This window comes from Achroia grisella, unplaced genomic scaffold (genome assembly GCF_030625045.1).
Source record: "Achroia grisella isolate CSIRO2021 unplaced genomic scaffold, CSIRO_AGI_Agris_v1 utg544, whole genome shotgun sequence".
Taxonomy (NCBI): Eukaryota; Metazoa; Arthropoda; class Insecta; order Lepidoptera; family Pyralidae; genus Achroia; species Achroia grisella.
In genome coordinates this window covers 480,461-503,906 of record NW_026712929.1, presented here as the reverse complement: position 1 = coordinate 503,906, position 23,446 = coordinate 480,461, and the positions used below count along the sequence as shown (strand labels likewise).

Sequence of the window (23,446 nt, the reverse complement as noted above, 5' to 3'; positions counted from 1 at the left end):
AGCCTGTCATTGTATTAAAAAAAGAGTGAATTTCATTATCGATTGCTATATTTTTCATACAAATTGGAATAAGGACGTGATCAGGATTCTAACTGGTATCATGATTGTTGAGATTTTTAAAAAACATGATCTCATAAAATTGCCTACGTGACGAGTTAGGATTAAAAGTTGTTTGTGTTATCTGCTTCTCCGTTTTGCTTAGGGTACAGTATTGAAATTATGAAAACGAAATCCCGATTCATTTCAATTTGTATATATAAATAGTATATTCTATTTTCTATGCTATTATATATTCTTATCTCTTCATTCTACAAAGTAACTTAACAATATATATATATATATATATATTCTTCTATACTATTCATCGCCAACTATGCTTTTTTTTGTTTTTTTTTTAAATGGTTAGTGCATATATAATTATAACTATTAAATCAATGCCAAAATGTACGTACATAATATTTTTTTATGATCAATTAAAATTTTGATGAATGAGAAGATGATGAAATAACGATCTTCATCGAGCATAGTAACTATTATTTTTTTATGAGTTTTAACTTTATTTAGACTTTCCATTACACAATATGTTAAGAATGAAAACAAATATTTGATGATATTTTCACTCCATCAAAATAAACTATGTTGAAAAGGGTGTCTTAGTAAGAGTAAGGGTACAATCCTACATGACGACATATAAAATATTTTATTTATTGTGCCCTTATGCGAGATATGAGTTTCCGATACGACGTAAACTGTCTTCTCCATCCCTTTTCAATTTTTAAATATACCGTATGAAAAACAATTGCGTAGATTCCAAGTGTACAAAAAAAGGAATGTCAAACAATAGTCAAGAAAATTATTTTTGTTACTTTATATTAACAACATAGTTTTAATTACTATAAAGGAAATATGGCTACAAGATCCCGATATAAATTAATATATGTTCTTGACCATGTTTGAATAAAAAATATTCATCTGCAAAGTTTTACAATATAACGCTAACCATATTTGTTATAAAAAAAAATAAAGTCTTATGTATATATATTCACTGCGTTGTTTCCTATTTATTTCTTTTAAACACATTTTTTATATTTATATTATATAACAATTTTTTTGCTTAAAGCTTTACAGTTTATTTATAAGAATAAATGTGGTCAAAAGTTTGGTCATTTTTCATATTAGATTTCTATGCCAAACTTCGTGCCTTGCAGAGCTCTTGCAATATAATCAAGTTTTAGTTTAACTTCGACTGTACATACTTCTAAAGCCTGCAGAAGAATATTTCAGTTTTGAAATATTTCAAAATCTTCAACTGTTTTCACTTTATTTAACCAAAGATTTGTCAGTAAATTTCAGGAACTTTTGCACAAATTGATGATTGTTCCAATTTGATTGATCAGCTCAGTTAGTCAATTGATTGATCATCTTTTATTCTATGTCACTCTTTTCTTATGGAATGAATATAGATGTTATTTATGGAAAGCGTCACTTATGGAATACAGATTATTGGTTTTTTTTGTTATATAATACTTTACTTATATTCTGGTAAGTAATATTTAATGTTCTGGAATAGAGATGATATCATTTATGGGCTTGTCATAATAGCGTTATTTCTTTGGCAGACGTAACAACACTTTTGGAGGTGACTTGCGTGCAACGGACATCCAACGTGGCCGTGATCATGCTTTGGGCAGTTACGTGGCGACTCGAGCAGCTTGTGGTCTACCTGTTCCACGAAGCTTCCATGAAATGCTTGATTACATCTCTCAGGAGGTATGTACTGATCACAGATATTTACTGATATTTATTAATGTAATATTTATGACACCTTGATCACGATATATATATATATGTATATGTTGTCACATAATTCGGCCTCCAGTATATGTAGTTTGAAAATATGGCAATGCAATTACAAGGTACGATAACATAACAAGCCGCATGAAAGGCACGAGAGATATCACAGTATATTTTGTGACGTCCGCGATACTGTTCATGTATATAGTGGACTTTATCTATATAGGCACTATCCATAAGGCAGCATCCCGATTAAATGATATACTATTATTTACAAATTATGTATAATTATGTATATTCTATTTTATGTTCTTAGTTGTACAATTAAGTTATATTAATTAAGTTTTTGTAGGTGATTAGAAGTAGGTATCTATAGATCTTCAAATTCAAATTGCAAAAATAAAACCTTTTATAATTATCATATGACTGAATGTAATTTCCATAGAAGTGTATAATATTCTCCATCTACGCGACAAGCGCTTCTGCCATACCAAATAATAATAACTTCCTGTCGCAAATTACTTGAGAAAACGTCGATTTGTTTATTTTGCGCTTCCTGTGATTTTATCTAACCAGGTTAACTGTGGAGGGTTTGTTTACATTGCTAACTTAGTTCGTTGTTAAATATGACGAACATATCTAACGTCTAATTTATATTACAAATTTAGTGCGTGGCAAATTACTGCGATATTTCCTTCATTTAGCATAACGATGTCTGTTAAAATTAGAATCAAAGTTTATGTTAGAATAAGCTAGCAATTTCAACTTGAAAGGTAATATTATTATAAAATAATATTGAAATATGTTTTATAATAATAATGTAATAAAATGTAATGGCGTTCGGTAGTAAAACACCTATTATTACTTAATTGATTTTCGTATCATAGCTTTGAATAAATGAAGTCCCAGGTGTGATTCCCTGCGGGCCCAATTTGTAACACAATGTTATTAGAAGTCTAGTTACTCATAAAACAGAGTATCTGATGCAGTTGGTATATATTTATGTTACTTACATCATCATTATTTCAGCCTGTAACTATCCACTGTTGAATATAGGCCTTACCCAATGCCTTCCACTATGTGCGATCTTCAGCTGCCCACATCTCCATCCACTTCCGGGTTTGATGACCTATGTGATTTTATTATATTCATTTTCTGATTGATACTTTGGAAAACAATTTGGGACTAATGCAGAAGAAGGTTTTCTTTACACTGAATATCACGTTTTTGTATTTTAAATCGCACAAGTACAAGCTTTTATACACTTTTGGTACGACTGCAGACGTAATTTAATTAATTAATCCATTTTAATCGGCAGTCGGTTAGAAAATTTGCGCTCAAAGTTGCATTTGTAAATGATTAAATTGTAATAGTGTGTTTCATAATTGTGTAAATTTAATAAAAAATAATACTGTACAGAAAATAAGTTGCAAGCAATTTGAATCCCCAGCGGTTCCAAGTAACTTACAGACGTTCAACTCTGGAAAAAGATTAATGATGGAAAAATATGAAAATATGAGCATGTCATATCATCATCCTTTCTTTTATTTTAATTTTAAACAATTGAATGCGAAAACCACAATAGCATTATAATAATCATATAATTTAAATATCTTACACCAGAAAACAGCTTTTGTTTCAAGTCTTTCGAAACCGCAATGAAAAAAATTCAAATGCCATTTATTATATGAACTGTTTTTGTTGTTGGCGACTTATTATTTCCTTTTATAAACAAAGAATTTTTCTAACGATGTCACGAAAAACTCTATTGTTAGCGTCAGCTTAGTTTTGTCGTGGCCTTCTTTGAAAACAAAAAATAATGAAGTCGTAAAGATAGCATCTATAGTTAACGTAATTTGGAACACTGTTAATTAAAATATTATGATATGAATATGCTCACAATTTTAGCCACGAACGTCGATAAAAAGGAAAAATAATATTTGTTTGTTCATAATATGTGGATAATTTTTTTTTCTTTTTAAATCTAGCCGTACTTAATTCCAAAAGATGCAGGATTTTAATTCAACTATATTTTATTGTTACTTTTTCGTGTTATTATTTTCGCCACGATAATTAACAGAAGTATCGTTAAGTTTCAATATTATAATTTTATAAAAAACTATTTTTTTATGTACTGGAAATGTGTCTGTCTTAAACATGCTAGGTGAATGAATCTGATCAACTGATAAATATACATGTATTTGTTTACCATTATGAAATACCTTTTTCATAAATATTTACATAATATGCACCAAAATGGCCATATATTTTTGAACAATATAGTTATCGTATGTTAAATACATATTTCGATCCTTATGGAATATATTTTAATACATTTGTAATTTATTTCTATTTATTTAATACATGATCACTCTATCATCAAGACTTAATTTCTAAATTCTAAGATAATTCTGTAATTACAATTTCGATTAAAGAAATTCTTGGTTATAAAGTCAAGGATAATAAATATTTTTGTGTAGGTAGAGCAGGTAGGCACTTCAGTACTACGCCACCTACACGTATACTTAAGTATCATATTGTTTCAGCGTGTTGTATTTCGATTCCAGATTTACTGCTGTATCCCTATTCGGCATACTTATTTTAAGCGCGTAATTTATCTCGTGTCTCACTAAATGTGATTTTTGTCTATCACTGTAAATCTTATTCGGTCCGGAAATAGCGGAAGTAATCAAACCGCTAAAGCGTCTCTATACACGCGGAGCCGATACGATATCGGTTCAGTGATGGAGAGTAGATAACCTGAATCGTTTTCTAGATCGTGTTTAGAAGAATCGTAAAAATAATATTTATTATTTTCTTTCACTATTTAGTTACACAAGACGGCCTAGGCAGTATTCTAGGTTTAGATAAAGTTAGCTTTACTCACCACTGTACCTATTTAATTTTAAATTATTGATGATGCACCACCCTCGGGAAGGCCGGTTGAAGCTGATAAAGGCATTGGTTGATGCGAACCGGCGAATAACAACACTTATAACATCCCAGGCCTTTAAAGTGGTCATAAATTGTTAAATTTGATAAATTTAACTTCAATTCGATCTCACGTGTTGTGTACACGCCGGTTCGCATCAACCAATGCCTTTATCAGCTTCAACCGGCCTTCCCGAGGGTGGTACATCTTCGGCATCAAAATTGCCGGATCGAAATTTAGCGAACGAGTTCTGGCACTGGCGTACTGTTAACACACCTTCTCTACACACATCGGTCAATTTCTTTCTGGCTTGAACAGCATTTTTGCCCTTTCTGTAGTAAAACAGTAAGATATGTCAAAAATACTGCTTATTACTCTCCATATTTAAAAGGGCACCAACCAAAAACTACTGCGTAGAATTAATTGGAAATTTTCACACACAAGCCTTGCTATATGAGCTCTCAAAGCATATAAACGCTAAAAAAACAAAATGTGTTAATTTCTCTCTGTCTAAAAGTTTTAATACTAATTGCAACATTAAATTAAATGACGAATCTCTCGAATTTATAGAATCTACTGTCTTTCTAGGAATCACACTAGATAATAAAACACAATGGGGTGCACAAATTCAAAGCCTTGCAGCGAAACTAAGTTCAGCAGCTTTTGCCGTGCGTAAGGTTAGACAGTACACTGATACTGATACTGCTAGATTAGTCTATTTTAGTTTTTTTTTTTTATTGGATTGTTTGGGCTATTGTCAGATGTGTAGCACCTGTAGCACTGCGACCTACATAGATCTATTGTGCTCGCCCTTTTCAGAGTTCGCTACCTAGACCCGTCAGGGACAAGAATTGAAGGATATTCTTAGGAGCGATCGTTTTTATCTCCTCGGGAAAGAGTGTAAACTTTCCAAAGGAGATATTTCGTTTATGCATGAGTGGGCTACAACCACATAGGATGTGAAGCGGCGTTTCCTCTTCAGTTTGGCAGAATCTGCAGATACTTGTCGTGCATAGGCCTAGTTTAGCCATATGCTTGTTTAATTTGCAGTGTCCTGTGAGGGCCCTAGTCATCATGCATATGTTGTTTTTACTCAATAGCAGTAGTCTATTGGAGTATTTGGTCGAGAAGCCCGATATTAGGTCTTTTGAATGTGTTAAACCTGGCATTTCTTGCCAGTGATTCAGTGCTTCTCGTTTGGTTATTAATTTGAGATGTCCCAGTTTTAGGCAACGAGGCACACCACAGAAGGGTTCGGGACCCAGTTGGACGGTTTTTGCCCCTAACTTTGCCAGATGGTCGGCATTCTCATTGCCTTCAATATTTGAATGCCCGGGGACCCATCTCAGTATAATATTATTTCTGCTTCCTAATTCATTTAGTAGCAGGATACAGTTTCTAATAAGTTTAGAACGGATTTTGTACGAGTTAAGTGCTAGTAGAGCAGCTTGACTGTCCGAATAAATGTATATGTTCTGATTGATGTAGTTGAGGCTTAGGATTACTTCCAGACATCTAATTAAGGCGTAAGTCTCTGCCTGAAAGATTGAGGCGTATTTTCCTAAGCCTATATAGTTGCAGATTTTGGGTTTTACACCGCATATTCCACATCCTACATCATCTCCTATTTTGGACCCGTCTGTAAACCAGACTAGGTCATGCTCTGAGTGAGTCGGTGTATGGTTATTTTGCTATTCGTCTCTTCCAGATATTTCGATTTTGTAATATTGTACAAAGTTACACTCTGGTGCCATGTTGTCTTCAGGCATTCCCAGAATAGGATCACTCATTATCGAGTCTTGTATAGATTTTAAGGCCAGGGAATGCCAAGATATCCTCCTTTGGGAACTTATTCTGAGCATATTGGCTTTCGCCATTTCCTGTATAAATAAAGGAAGGGGCGGCAAGTCCAATAATGCGTCTAGAGCTGCTCCCGGAGTGGTGCTCATGGCTCCTGTAATAATCAGACAAGCAATTCTCTGTAGGCTGTTTAGCTTGGTGGCAGCTGTGGATTGGAGGGTTTTCTGCCACCAGATTGCGCAGGCATAGGTGGTAAGCGGCCTCACCACTGCTGTGTAAAGCTATAGGGCAATTTTGGGGTTAATTCCCCATCTGGGCCCCGCTACCCGTCGGCTTATTCCTAGGGATGTTTTCGCCTTTTGAGTTATGTTGTCTATGTGTGTGTTCCATGTCAGTTTTTGGTCGAAGGTTACGCCCAGGTACTTGACTTCTTTGGAGCACTCTAATATTCTTCCATTTACTTTAGGCATGACAAGTTTGTCAAGTTTCTTCCTTTTTGTAAACGGAACAATTACTGTTTTATCAGGATTTACTGATAGTTCATTTTCCTTACACCATTTAACTATGATGTTTAGTGCTCTTTGGATGCGGTCTGATATTGTTGTTGCACAGAACCCTCTGACCATGACTACTAAATCGTCTGCGTAGCCTTGTACCTCAAATTGGTTTTTGGTCATAACATCTAAGAGCTGGTCTACCGTTAATAGCCACAGCAGTGGCGATAAAACGCCTCCTTGAGGGCATCCTTTGGTAGGTCGGATTTCTAACGTACTGTTATGAAGAGTAGTTTTAATGGTTCGATTTGAGAGCATTGCTTTGATCCATTGAGTGGTGGTTTCATCCACTTTCTTGCGGATGAGTCCCTGTGAGATGGTCTCTATGGGCGTGTTATCAAAAGCACCCTCAATATCGAGAAATGCACATAGAGCTATTTGTTTGTCCTCAAAGGCCTTCTTGACCTTGTCGGTGAGTTCGAGCAAGGCGGTCTCTGTGGAATGTCCCTTGCGGTAGGCATGTTGATTCCTGTGCAGGGGAGCATTTTCGAGGATTGTAGCTCTAATGTATTGGTCCAGAACCTTTTCCATGGTTTTTATTATGAAAGAGGTTAGGCTTATAGGTCTGTGAGACTTTGGCTGCGAGTAGTCTTCTGTACGTAGGTGACTTTGACCTTCGTTAATGGTTCTGGTATAAAACCCCAGGCTCTAAATAATCTTACCAGATAGGGAGATAGGATGTCAAGCCCTTGTTGTAACAGGGCCGGGAAAATTCCATCTTATCCCGATGATTTATATGGCTTGAAAGATTTTATAGCCCATATAATTTGCTTTGGTCGAAAAATCCTCGCAGCTCTGTTCCACGCCTCATGGTTGGGCTTTTGTAGATGTGAGCTTGGAGGGTTCTTCTTATCTCTTGAGATATGAACCGAATCAGGGAAGTGTGTTGTAGATAGCAGCTGTAGAGTTTCTTCCTCTGATGTCGTATAGGTACCATTGGGCCTTTTCATAAGTCCAATTTGGTTATTTGGCGCCTTGGCAAGCATTTTGTGTAATCTGGATCCTTGGGGAGTCTGAGTTATCTCCTCGCAGAAAGCACGCCATGATGCTCTTTTGGCTTTCCTAATTTCGCAGTAGTATTCCGTTTGGGCTTTACTATATTGGGCCCATTCGGAAGGTCCCTTTTTAGCCCTGTTGGATAATTTGCGAGTTTTCTTCCTCAGCTTTTATAGACTCTTGTTCCACCAGGGTGTTTTACATTTGGCAGTTTTGGTTTTGATGGGACAGTTGTTCTGGTAGGCACTTATTATGCCATTTAGAAGTATGTCCACAGCGAGTTCTAGTTCTAGAGGAGATTTGATACTCTTCGGAAGGTCCGCAATTAGGCTTGTAAGACTGTCTCTGTATTTAGGCGAATCTGTAGCCTTTGGGTTTCTGTAGAGTATGGGGTTTGAGTCTATTGCAGCCTCAATTGTGAATCTGATGTGCTTGTGATCAGACATGGAGTTCTCATTGCTGACATGCCAATGAGTAATATATTCGGCCAGTTTGTCGGTCGCGAGTGTTATATCTAGTACCTCTTGTCTTGTGGCAGTGACGAACGTCGGTGTGCACCCTGTATTTAGGATTTGAAGACAGTTGGTTAGTATAAAATCATCAAGTGACTTACCTCTGGTGTTGATGTTAGAGCTTCCCCAATTTGTGTGATAGGCGTTTGCATCGCAGCCCACGAGGAGTTCGGCCTTGTGCTTACGGGCGTATTCCACCACAGGCTGTAGGCCGGTTGTCGGGTCTTTGATGATTTTGTTGTTTTCATCATGTCCAGGTAGGTATGCAGAGCAGACCAGTACTTTTGACCCTGTGCATCCAGGGAAATTGACGAAGGCTGTCACTAGATCATCTGTACATAGTTCTGGAACAGTCAGAAAATCTAGTTTCTTATTAAAAAGAATGCATGCTCTAGGTTTAGTGCCAGTGGTATTAAAAAGAATATTACCTGAGGCATTGAGACCTAAAGGCGTGGCCTTGTTGAGCCATGGCTCTTGTATCAGAGCAAGGTCCAGGTCGTTTTTGCGGAAGAGGTTTTCTATGACCGCTGTTGCTGTCATAGCATGATGTAAGTTGACCTGGACAATGTTGGCTCTGATACATTTCTTGCGTGCTATCGTTTAGAAAAAGTTAATAGGTCTTTTATGGGAATAGGTATAAAAATTTACAATAAGATACCAAAGGATATGTTGGAATTACCCTTAAATAAATTCAAAACATCTGTTAAATCATATTTACTGAGCAAAGCTCTAAACGATTACTTGAATGACGAGTGTGCATGGCAATAGTTGTTCATGCACTGAATTTTCATTTAATGTTAGACATAGACACCTATATAAAATACATTGTAAATAAACTGGCTTTAAAAAAAAAGTAATTCAATTGAGTTTCTTGCCAGTTCTTCTCAATTGGATCTATATACCGAACTGGACGGTAGGGAAAGAATAAAATTATAATGTAAAAATTTGACGTTCATAAGCGGCTAAAATGTCCTACATGAATAAATGATTTTTGAATTTAAAATTTGAATTTGAATTTGAATATAAAAATTATACGGCTTAAGTGTAAAGTTGAGTGCAAAAAATACAATTAAATCCTAAGTTAGGAAAAAACGAAATTATTTTCCGAACAACCTAATATTTTAGGCGATACACGTTTCATTCTAAATACACCTTCACTTGAACACCCTCTGTTCTCTACCTACCTAGATATTTACTATGTTTACATAGAGTTTACTTTGAAATATAATTTTATTTGGATATTTACGCCTGAGGATAATGGGATCAAAACACCAATGAAGTAGAACTTAGTACCTTCAATAACACAACCTTTTAAAATTGTACACTCCAATGTTTCCTACCAAGTATTATCTATTTCATTTTTATATGAAACTAGCTGTTAACCCCGGACTCCGTTCATTTTTTAATTAAAATTTGAATCTTCACGTCAAATTTTACGATAAGCCGTTTAATTGTGAATAGATAACAAACGGTCGGACGGAAACACAGGTACCTACTCTTCCGCATTTTCAAAAAATATCTTTGATAACGTTATAATAATAATTATTATAACGTTACGTTATAACGTTAATTTTGTACACATTATATAATATATACAAAATTACGGTAAATTTCATATCCTGTAATATGCTATTTGCCGTGATTACATATCTTTTTACGGGTTGGCCCATATTATGATGTTTGCAGCTTATTGCGTCCAAATATCAGGAGAAATGTCGCAAAAAAGATAATAATGACATGCAATTTGTAAACGATGCAAATGTTATAATTATACTGCTTAATTATATATCCATAATAATATTATAACTTTCAAAATCTGTTTGTCGTGTTTGTATGTTTATTGGCTTTTTCGACTAAACAGCTCTGATAGAAATTAAGTAGAAAGTATCATTTATCAAAAAAGCATACGAAGATGTGGGTGATACCCAGTTATAAAGAACTTATATTAGTATGAATATTTGAGTATTTTTAGTCATTGTACTGTTGTATAGCCTCCATTTTTTTATTTATGAATACATGAATTAATTTATTCCACTAATTAAGCATTTTATTCGAAAAATGGTAGCAGACTTGCTCAGTGATAGGTTATTCAAAGGTACTCTGTTGAATAAAGGCGGAATGAGCAAGTCGGGCTTCACGTTCGTCATATCAACAGTCGATGACTAATATTGCTCCTTGGTTTGCTTGCTGTAATTATTGTCGTGATAATAATAATATTTCTTTACTGAAATTTCAATATTATTAATAACCGAATGTTAAATTTAATTTCTCGTAAGCCCAGACGGGAATGTTGACTAGATACTTTTTCATTGGAATTCTGACTTACAAACTTTATTTAAAATTTTTTATTTCGGGATTAAAAATTTAAATGAAGTAATAGAAGAATCATTTTTGTTTTCTTTTTTAATCTCAAGAGCCTGTCGGCTCTATAAATTATGGCATAAATATCTATAATTATTGTATTAAAATTGAAAGGATAATTAATTCATAATTTAAATTTATCAATTGAAAGTGATTTCAAACAACAAATTTGTAACATTTTTTCTAAGATTGGTTGTAAAATTATTTTTAATATTTAATTAAGTAAAACGATCGACTGATGTTGCGATATCAAGCTAAAACACTTAATTGAAGTAATACATTATTTTCAGAATTTTGACATTTTAATAATACACAATAATTAAACTCTTACTTAACTACAACCAGTATAAATATAAATAAATATTATATTTTTCAACAGAATGTAGAAGTTCTCCAATCAACATATGAAACCCCTCAAGATATCGATCTGGTTGTGGGCGGTTCGTTGGAGAGAAATGTGCCAGGAGCTCAAGCTGGACCTACCTTCCTCTGTATCCTTACGGAGCAGTTTTATAGGACACGAGTGGGTGACCGGTACTTCTACGAGAATGGAGTGGATACTGTAACTGCTTTCACACCAAGTTAGTTTCATATTATGTATTTTATTTGTATTCAAATAGTCAGAGACATAGATAACTGTTTATGATCTAGTGAACGTAACACTTGATATTTCGCTGAGTATATATACAAACTAGCGGGAGCGTGCCTACATCTATTTTTCGGATTAATTTTTGATTTGATATCGCTATATCTTTTACAGGGGAATGATTCATTATTAATTACTGTCAGATTATAGTTAGCACGATAATTTCATAAAATAATTCTGACTTTATCGTTCACTGATAGAATACGAGCTCTTTCTATATGAAAATGGTACTAAGTAAATTTTTGTATTAATCAGGTCAATTAGATGCAATCCGTCGGGGTGCTTCGATGGCGCGGATTATGTGCGACAATGTAGATGGCATTCAAGTTATGCAACCAAAAGCCTTCCAACAGATTAATCAAGGGTATGTATTGTATTTTCGGTGTAATTCTGTAATAGTATAGTGTGAAGGATTATTTGAAAATATTGTTTGATTTCTGGAAAATGTATGTTATAATTTGTGTTACAGTAGTGTAGTCATTCTCTAGAATCAAGATGTAATAAGGCATTACATCTTGATTCTAGAGAATGATATAGTACTGAATAATTTCACAGACATATTGGATCGAGTTGCATTCATGCTTTCACAAAAATTTAGAAGAAATCATCTAAAATATGATTACAGAAATAAAATTTATTTTTTAATCATATTTTAAAATAAACAATTTTTATTTATGTCTTATGCCATTTTAGCTAGAACACTGGATGATTTCATTATTATGTTTTTATTCGTGTTTACCTATTGGAGGAGAGAAATGATGTTTAATATTTTAACTGCGTAATACCGCAAAGAGAATAATATTGACCAATTTATGTTGTGGTTATTATTTTTTAATTTTAACTTACTTATGTTTAATTTTGTTACAGAAATAAGCTGACACCGTGCCCACATTTACCTTTCATTGATCTAACATTATGGCAAGACGCTAGATCAAATGGGAAATAATAAAAACGTATTAAAAAAATTAACCTATTTATTTATGTGAGAAGTTACCGCACTGTGTACAATATCTACAGTTGTGATAAAGATACGGTTTCATATTTAATACAAATAGTCATACTAGATACATATTTTACAAACAAATATATTTCGATATTATAATCATAACGGTTACCATTAACTGTTAACTATCGGTTAACTGTATCCTATAAATTATGTTCATGTTAATTTATCACTACATTGTACATAGATTCCATAGATGTCGCAATTTCAGTTCACATATAAATTGCGTCGTTGTGTGTAAATTGTTTCTCTAAAAACATTATTTTTGTAAATACATAATTCTGAGAACACAAGATTTGTGTCTCTACAAAAGAATTCAAAGCGTTAGCAAAACAGTTGTGAATTGTTATTTGTAAATTTGAAAATTTTGCATAATTAGTCTTCATATAAATCAAGGCATCATCTATCTCTGAAATTGTCTATGGTCACTACTATTAATATTTTTTTACTTAAAGCCAAGTTTATTTTTATGTACAGATAGTGTGTAAGAATAATATGTATAGATGTAACAGATGCCCATGCTATGGATATAGGTACGTGAGTGAAAATAGTTTTGGTAACTGTTTACAAACATAAAAAAATAAATATATTATAACATCTCTCAGTAAAAGGAACTAGGAACCGTACAGAACATTTTATTATTATGAGTATATATATATACTAGAATAATACTAGGTTTATTTTTTCACAGAATTATAATTAAATACAAGAGTAAATCGATATGGGCCCGCGTATTCTGAAAGATCAATTATTATAACCAAAGGGCGGTCGTCTAGTTTAACGAACCTTGGAAGCTTAAGTAAGTTGGTTGATTTGATTGTAATAAGTTCAATATTCCGCCATTATAGTGAAGAAAATAATAGTGCGATTTATTTAATAAATATAATAAAAGACCGTGGTCGACAATTTAATTAAAGTAGTCTATTAATCGACCGATGTTCAATGTTTACCAACTTTAATTACATGAATACGAGTATATCAATAAAAAACTATAACAAAATTTTTAATTGATATTTAGGTATATATTTTTATTGGGTAATGACACAGAATACGGTGAGGTTCATATAATTAAGACGATGTGAAAAAAGACAACACTTTAGGTAGCGCTTTCGTTTAGGATAAAAATAAAGCCTTTGGAGCGACAGTGTTGCTACATTAGCTACAGTAGACGACCAAGGGGATGTCATATCTATTATACGTAAAACACTTTCCATTACCTGGTCGTTAGCCATTTTATCGTATCTAATTAGTAGCTTAAAAAACGTACAACATCTGATACAACACTTAATTTAGCATGTTTTATATTTTTAATTATTTTCGACCGGTGTTTAAGCAAACTCTTTGTAGATATAATATACTGGATTTTAACTCGGTTTTAATTAAATCGACCTCTCATTACATTAATAATTAGGTTTGAAGCTAGTGGTTTAGCCGATTGTAATAGCAACATTTACTTTTACCAAAATATATGGTAGATTTAATAAAAGACTCCATTAGCCCCAAAATAATACAATCCCCTCTAAAGTTTTTATATCAAAGTTTAATTTCAAAGTATAATAATTGAGTTATTAGAGTTAATGCAATATTTTATTACTTGCCGCTACTTATATCTTTGAAAATTGTATATCTCCATTTGATAGATAAGGTTCTAGTACAATAACTTAGTTAGTAGTCAGAAAACTATTGATTACTACATTGTCAGTCTTTTCTAGAAAAATCTTTACTTCTTATTGTAAATGAGAAAGGTGTAGGTACCACAAATTAACTTTGGTTTGTTAAAATTTATACGTTAATACAGAAATAAATTCTAATGATAATATAATGTAAGATGATAATAATAAAGGGTTAACCCAGTAGTATTAATTTCTATTTGTGGTTTGAAATGATAATATCACAGAGGATTTTTTTAATTTATATCCTTTATGATTTTATTATGGAGTGTGAACAGATGTATGACTAAAACAGACAATGTAAAAAATGTTAATAAAACTCGCATTTTGTATTGTCGATATTAATTCATAATCAATATACACATATATAAATATATGTAATTGTATGATATGATTATAGTATAAGATATATCATATTATTTAAATAACAATGAAACAATAAACATTCGAGATGCTTTCTATATTGTATGTAAGAAATGTAAATAAAATTTTATATTTGTTTTAAAAGGCTTTATTTTATAAAACCGATACATATTTTTATAAATACATACATAATATACATAAAGTAATTAGATCATTATATTTGAATACAAAGAAAACACCTGCAACAATACACGCAGATAAATACAAATATTTATGTAATACGAATAGAATAGAATACAAAATCATTTATTCAAATGAACTTACATTACATATACACTTTTGAATAATCATTACATTTTTTTAATCTACCGCTCATTCGGAAAGCTGTCTCATCACAAGAAGAACGAGCAAGAAACTTGTGTGTTGTTCTTTTAAATAATTTTATTATTACTTTACATTTTTAAGTTTAAGTGTGTGAACACAAACCACCAATTAGCACTAATTCTATCAAATACTCAAATAGAAAAAATATTGAATATATCATCAAAAACAATTAATAAGAGGATTGAACCCTGGATAAACAAAAAGTAAGTAGACTGTCAGTTAGTCTACTTACTTTTCGTTTATCCAGATATCGTTTATATAAAGTGATCGATAGTTACACTCTGATCAGTATGTTGTGGAGCATGGTACTAAAAAAACTAACAGGAGAAATTGTTCCCGAGTTACTATCTCGTAAAGGGAAATTCACCTTGCATCGGTCAGACATAGACTTTTGTATATGGAATTTAATATTTCATAATATGTAATTTGTTACTACTATACTATTATCTAAAACCAAAATTAAATATTATATATACATATATTTATTATTTTATATATCTATAATAATAAATCTCTATATTTATATATACATATATTGAAATAACACATGGATAATTAACATAGCCCCATCTAGTACCACAGTAAGCAGGACTTCGAAAACACCCAGACCGATAAAAACAATCATACTCATGAATATAAATGTGTGAACCGTCCGAGGAATCGAACCCGCGCCCATCGGAAGTAAAGCGGTGTGCCCAACCGCTAGACCACCGAGGCCGTCAAATAAATACGTATACACAATAATTCATGCATACACATTATTGACTGTAAAAATAATCATCACTTTGTATAAAATAGATATTGACAAAGAAGATATAGCCTAAAATTCATTAATTCCTAACAAATAAAACAGTCAAAGTTCAAACTGAATACTTTTACAGTTGCTACATAATATATGACCACGAGGACTGTAACGCGTCTGTCCTTCTAAGCTAATATTAATGAAACGGTTGATTCTGGCGATTATAACACCAAGCAATCAAAATTAAATAAAGGGGAGACCCTTCAGAGTAATCTTATAGAGATTTTTAACTCGGATAAATATTCGATTTGGATTTCCAATCCGAATTCCAATGATAGACAAATATCAAATATAATAAGGCAATGTAAATAAAAATGTAAGCTCGATAAAAAAGGTATCAAGCAAGTACCACCTGTAAAATAAAAAGCTAACTTTTGTAGAAAATAGAGAAATGAAAATAAATCTCCGAAAGTGCCTTAAATGTATTAATACATTGAATCTGCTCGTTATTAAACTGAAAATGTACGTTATATACGTTATTCGTCTATTTTTTAAACAAATCATGATAATGATTTCGTGCCAAGAAATTTTCCAAAATGAACGATTACTACCCTTTTTTGTAATTATGAATTAGTTTATTTTTGCCTTTTGGTATATGATCATTGCGATCATTTACTTGATATAAAGAAACTACAAGTTTTTTAATCGTTTATTGTTCACAGCGTTTTTTCCAGAGAGATTATGACAATGACGCAGAAACAAAGACAACACTTTTAGTGTTGCCAACCTTGTCTCCATTTTAGGCGTGGACATCCTCCGGCCATTGAAAGAGTTAACTTTCAATTTCTTCAGTATCTTCCACAGGTAATTTTACAATGTAACGAGCGGCTCGCCGTATCGTTCCTCTCGCAGTGTAGATATCAACCACTCGACAAATGTTATCTGCACCATGATGCAGCTTCGTTACACGACCCAGCCGCCAGCTCTGGGGTGGTATGTTTTCATTTCTTAACAGCACCATATCTCCTACTTTAGGATCTCCGGTTCCTGATTTCCACCTTGTTCTCTGCTGCAACTCAGCAACAAATTCTTTGCTCCAGCGTTCCCAAAAATGCAATCGCAGTTTCTCTATCATGTAGAACTTGGAATTAGCTTCTTCTGCAGCAGCATGAGGCAGGGACGCCAGTGGTCGACCGATAAGAAAGTGCCCCGGGGTTAAAGGATTTAGGTCCAACGGGTCGGAAGATAAAGGAGCAAGAGGTCGAGAATTAAGAATAGCTTCTATTTGGGTGAATAGAGTGGACAATTCTTCAAAGGTTAGGGAAATATTACCTGCAACTCTCTTTAAATGATATTTGGCTGCCTTTACGCCCGCCTCCCAGACGCCTCCAAAGTGTGGAAAATAGAGTTTTGAAGTTATTTTTGTCCAGTGAAACTGATAGGGCCAATACAATTAATTTATTACTTATTTAATATACTTATCCTTCATATTATGTACATAATATAATTGATACTGGCAAATAAGAAACAATTAATCATCAATTAAGTGTGTATGTTTTGCTTAGCCAACGAAGTACGTAGTATGTCCTTTTTATACTTGGTTACGCTCTCGACAAAGTCACTTCGAGTTGATGAATGAAAGCAACTTGGGATCAGACGGGTCGTATAACTAAGGACTTTCAGAATGTATAGCATCACCGGATTATCTGTTGATTGAAAAATAACGGAATGTATATATTCCGCATTCCATTGGGACTTTTTCTGATAGAATATTGGTTTAGATGCTTTCTCATTGTAAATAGTTTAGTATAAATTGTTTTAATTGTGATGTGTGTTATTATACCCTAGTTCCTGACACCTTATCGATTCAACTAATAATTATGAAATTTCGTGTTTATAATCATGGACATAACATATGTCCTATTTAAACAACAAATAGAAATATAATTTTGGATTACCTTTTTATTCACACTTTAATTTCAATTAAGCCACTAGGAATTAATTTTTAATAAATGTACCTATGATAGACCATGTGATATGATTGTAGAACTATTAAATAAATTATCCCTGAATACTTTATTTACCCATTCGCAAGATAGATCACTAGACAGATTTACAAAAAATCTAATCTTATCTAATCTTATAAACGGTATAATTATTATGTGATTAATGTATATGATATTACACATTGTCATATCTTATTAACATTATAAATGCGAAAATTTGTAAATTTGATACGTAACGTAATGTATTTTGATGAAACTTTACAGTAATATAGCTTATGCTTCAGAACAATATATAGGTTATATTTTATATTGAAATTTAACACGGGTGAAACCGCGGTCACAGCCAGTATTCATATGGTAAATAATACATACATACTTAAACCTTAACATTAATCAGCAATACATAAAATAGTGAAATAAAAATGCATTATTAACATTTTTTGCAATTACATAGCAGTGTTTAACCATGCAATTCCAAGGACGAGCTTCATTTTGTCCCCTGATACGTTGAATTGTTATACGCTTAGTTAAATGTAGGCAAGAGTGCTTACAACTGAAACAATCTACTAAACGTCCCTAAGCTCCCACCTCTATCATTGGATAATAGTCCTGTCATGAATATTTTATTTTGTTCCTTATATATTCAGCTCCTTTTTGAAGTATAGCTATACTAAATATATGAATAATATCTAATGAGACTAATACATATGTTGCATAATAATCAACAGAGAAATATACATTCTACTTTGTTTTTCTATATTGATCTCCAGGCGATTTCTTTTGTTTGTTTTTTCTTTCTTCTGTACATTTTATAATTAAAATATAATTGCAAGCAATCCCGTTATCTAATTGCAAGAAAATATAATATACAACACAAAGGTTCGAGATAATGTACTTCTCATTGCTGAAGTACCTTCAGCGATAGTAAAGATATATGTACAAAAAGACTGAGACCAATACAAATAAACATATTCATAAATATAAATGTTTGTAACATGCTAGGAATCGAACCAGCGACTATAGGAAGTAATGCGCTAAACTGCTTGACCACCGAAACCGTCATTAAGCAGGCGAAAGTAGGACGGTAGAGCTTTTGACGGTCACTAGAAAAGCAGAGCAATTTCAACAAGGGCTTAGCTTCAGTTAATTAATTTTGTTCCGTCTGGTACTGACTTGAAACTACTATGTAACGTGACACTGTTACTAGTAGATAACATTCACAACCATATTATTTTACAATGGAAAATCAACATCAAATTAGTACTATTTCTGTCTATATGTATAATTAGTAAAAATCACGGGATCTTACCACGTTTTATATTTATTTGATGAGTTCCCGATATTTCGGCAGTGTTTCAACCACCATGATCACGGGTAACTGTTTACCCGCGATCACACTGCCGAAATAAAACGTGGTAAGATCCCGTGATTTTTACTAATTATACATATAAATAATGACCGCGTCAGTTTAAAATTATTTTTGTCGTTCTTTAGAACTTTATTAGACTATCTAATAAAGTTCTAAAGAACAAGTAGATTGAAATAGCTTGAAACACTTTAATTAGTTTCAAACATTTGATGCCCTGGAGATCTGTCTGGAACCTGTCATTGGTTTAATAGTGTGTTGTGTGGGTATTGAAAGTTTTAAGATGGGATTAGAAAAACTGTTTCTCTCCTACTATCGTTTACTTGTTTCTATTCGCCACTTTGTACCGATATGATATGAGTTTCAATAGTTTGATGCTATATGATATATATATATACCTATTTATCACAACGGAAATCAAGTACATAATTGAATATTATTTAACTGAATTGAGTATAAAACATATCTTGATACACCCAATTAGTAAAATACGAGTTGTTAGACGAAATGGAAAACAGAAAAAATAAGTTATCAGTATTTTAAGAGAAAACTTGGGAATGCCGAGTTCGACTAAATTGAATTTGAGTTTGATTGAAATTAAAGCGTATAATATAAGAATGGCGACATTGTTCAGGCCCCAAACTTTGGATAAGTGCAATGGATAAAATTGAAAAGTTTTCTTCTGGTACTCCAATATTTAGAACAAAACGTTCACAGGCTAGACGTAAATAGACCCGAAAGTTGTTGACATGTTTTGTTATTTAACTTGGACGGCTTTATTTTGATCTAAATAGTTACAAATCCTCTTGGGTAAGTACATCACAATGTTCTTTGTGAGTTTATATCTTTTGTAAAGTAAGTAAATCTAAACAGATTATTTATATTGTACGCTAATGTAGATAAAAGTGTATAACTTTAGAGTACAGGGTATTAGACTTGATGCATCATAAAATATAGCAAGGAAAAGTTACATCATCCAATATTCTTCAAATTACTATGATATTAGATATAATAAATAACAGACAGCGTGTTTACATGTAAAAATACTTATTACAAACATGAAATAATATTTGACAAAAGAATTAAAAACGTTACCTAAAACACATTTTTAAAACTAAACACACCTTAGCCATATTTTTCTCGCAAAAAATAACAAGGAAAAGTGTTATGGATGAACGGACCTCAATTTGAAACTAATAACAACAAGTTTTCTGAAATTTAACCATGTTAGAAAAAGAAGAGACTTTTCTTAGGTATATAACATAGAACATCTTTAAGACATAAAAGAAAAATAATTATGGCTCAATTTAAAGTTGTTTAACCTCGTTAATCAATAGGAGAAGTCTAGACATGCCGCAATGGGATAGACAAATAATAAAACTCAATGTTTACACTAGAGATCGCCAAAATCACTAATGGCAAGAATAACAAGAGGGTTTACCACCTCCACCTATTATCTCCTATGAGAAAGTGGGAGTAGATAGTTAGCAACAATAGTAGTAATTGGACTAGTGGTCATATCGCTATTGCTGATACGGTTACCATGGAAACAAGTGATTCATTCTCCATGGGTTTGTTCAAGGTACTTGATCCAGTATTAACCTCATCCTTTCATTCTTCACTAGTGTACCGTCATTACTCATCATTAGCACAGACTACATCTTCACTCCATCCTCATACAGAATATATCTCGTACAATGTATAAACTGTCTATTCGTTAGCTAGTTTTTACTGTTGGAATAACTAATATCTATCCGGTATACAAGTGATTATTTTGAAAGGATTGAATAGTATCTATAGAGACATTACGATTAAAAAAGGCTTTGGTTATGGACTTACCCTACCTAAGACAGAAAATATATACTAGTATTAAAGTGTATAAATACAGTAGGTACCAAATATTTGACGACTGCTGGGACCCACAGCGTTGCTCAGGTCATTAACTTTTCCATTTGAAACTAAATCCATTTAAATCCCTTCCATAATGATAATTGCTTTCTACTGGGTTACTGTTATTTTATTAAATTTCACTATCATTATTGTCTACAGGATAATCAACTAAAATGAAATAACTCAGATTGAATAGATGCTAAATAAATTCAGGCAATTAAATTATAATAACAATTAACTTCAATTTCATTATCAGAATAAATACAAATTATAGTGTAAAAATAAATAGTTCAAAAGTGTCTTATTTCTAGTGATATACTATTAGTATACAGTGCAAGATATGGAAAAGCAGAACATTTGTTCGACGACGCTTATAAAATATCATCGGATAGATACGTTATATATAAATATTTATTACCCCTCATTGTCACCGGGATAAAAAAGTAAACTTATAATAAAAGAATCAAGATGTCAGAATAGAACTAAATACACTTACTATTTAATTACTTATAAACTTTTATTTTTGTATATTTACCATATTTATTATAAAAAAAATTATTTGTATTAAAGCCCGATTAACTAAATAAATAAAATAAATATATTATGGAATAAAAAATTAATGATGAAATGTTATTAAGAAATTAATATCTAATGGCTATAAATACATATAATTATAACAAGATATCTATTTTTATAATAAGGAAATGTAGTTCCGGAAACAATGTACTTGATGTTGAATAATATACGCAAAAAAGCGTGGATGAATTTAAGAAAATTGTCATCAATTCCAAATATATGTGGGCGATTATTATCTAAAATGAAGAGAAATATTTATTTTAAATTCAATTAGTATAGAAATTAACTCGTGTAAAAATGATCATGCATGTGTAATAAAGTAATTACGAGTACATTTAAGTATAACTACAATACATATTTGTTAAAGATTACCTTTGCATAGCCAAGCTTATGAGATATTTGCCTTAATGAGAGGTGTTTCAGCACTGAATGAAGTACGTGATAGGAATTAATTAACATGGATTAATTTTAAAGATGCTTGAGTGAATTCAATTACAAAGCATAACAAATTTAAAATACTTACCTGATTATGAATAAAAGTTAGATTAGACGACATCATACTTATCAAAAATAATATTGAATATGAAATGATAAGATTGGATCTTTTGTTTGCAGCGGATGAATTAAAAAATAACAGAACCTATTTTTATAATTATTTGTATTTATAGACAGCTATATTATCATGTAGAAACATGTGGATATTATGTTATATTTTATTATAAAATAGTATATGTGTGAATCTCAACGAGGTGGGTGGATGTAATCGTTGTAAATAATTAGAAAATACCAAATCATAAATTAAATCGTAATTATATATATTTATTAAAATATCGATATAATTAGCGGTGTAACAAAAATATTGAAGAACAGAAATGCAAATGACAATCGTAATCTAGAGAACACAGCGTTCTATATTTGAATATTATGAAGTAAATAATTGAGGAGGTTTTAATACTTTTGTTTTTGCTGGAGTTTCCAACAGTATATACTGTAATAATTACAACGGCGCGAAGTCAGAGGAGTTGACTACTTATAAATAAATTAAAAAAATATATCTGAATATACTAGTCCACTTGGATTGTTGGAATATTGTTGCATTTGGAGACCAAGTATGAAAGAAAAATAATTAAATAATGATTATAAAACACATCTTGAGATGTGTGTATATGTAGTGTACTTTAGGATAGTTTCTGCACGTATTTCCTTTTGACTTTTTTATTGTTATTATTATTATAATAATAAATTTAAAAATTGTGAGGTTGCAAGGAGTAATCTCTGAGTATACTGAACTGATTTTGAAAATTGTTTTTGTGTTGGAGAGAATTTATCGAAGATGGTTAACCTCACACTACAACCAGAGGAGCAAAGAAAAATGTTACAAAAACGGAGAAAACATAACGCAGACGTATTTGCGCGGGACAGACTAGATGTGAAAGATTGTTTATTTTTCCCTTAGAACCTTAATGACTCCACCAATTGTAAGTTGTAATATATTCTAACTTAGATAAGTTGTTAATTATATTCTAACTTTGCTAATGACGCCTACAATAGACTCCAGAACATTGAATGGGAATTAAAACATTAGTCATCTGATGCAAAGTTAGCAGGAAAATAGCGTAATTGGAAGAGCACTTTGCAAGAAACTGGTTTTTTTAACTCTGTAGCTAGAAAGTTTCGTGGAAAATTATATTGACCATATCATCATGAAATTTCAATTTTTAAAGAGTTTCTTATAAAATTACGAGTGGAAGTATTCTTTAATGGTAAACTATAAATAGTTGTGATTCTAAGTAGAATATTAATAAGGATTCTAATTAGATTAGAATCCTTATTAATATTCTACTTAGAATC

The 23,446-nt window shown here is 32.0% G+C and overlaps 1 protein-coding gene across 1 annotated transcript in view; it reads left to right on the top strand.

The window, feature by feature from the left end:
* LOC131847949 (peroxidase-like) overlaps nt 1-13,236 on the top strand; it is a 31,646-nt gene extending 18,410 nt beyond the window's left edge. The window contains exons 10-13 of the mRNA XM_059197678.1: nt 1,620-1,770; nt 11,329-11,530; nt 11,851-11,959; nt 12,463-13,236. Coding sequence (XP_059053661.1) covers nt 1,620-1,770; nt 11,329-11,530; nt 11,851-11,959; nt 12,463-12,541 — 541 coding nt within the window. The 3' untranslated portion in view covers nt 12,542-13,236. The remainder of the gene's footprint in view (nt 1-1,619; nt 1,771-11,328; nt 11,531-11,850; nt 11,960-12,462) is intronic.
* The last annotated feature ends 10,210 nt before the right edge of the window (nt 13,237-23,446 follow it).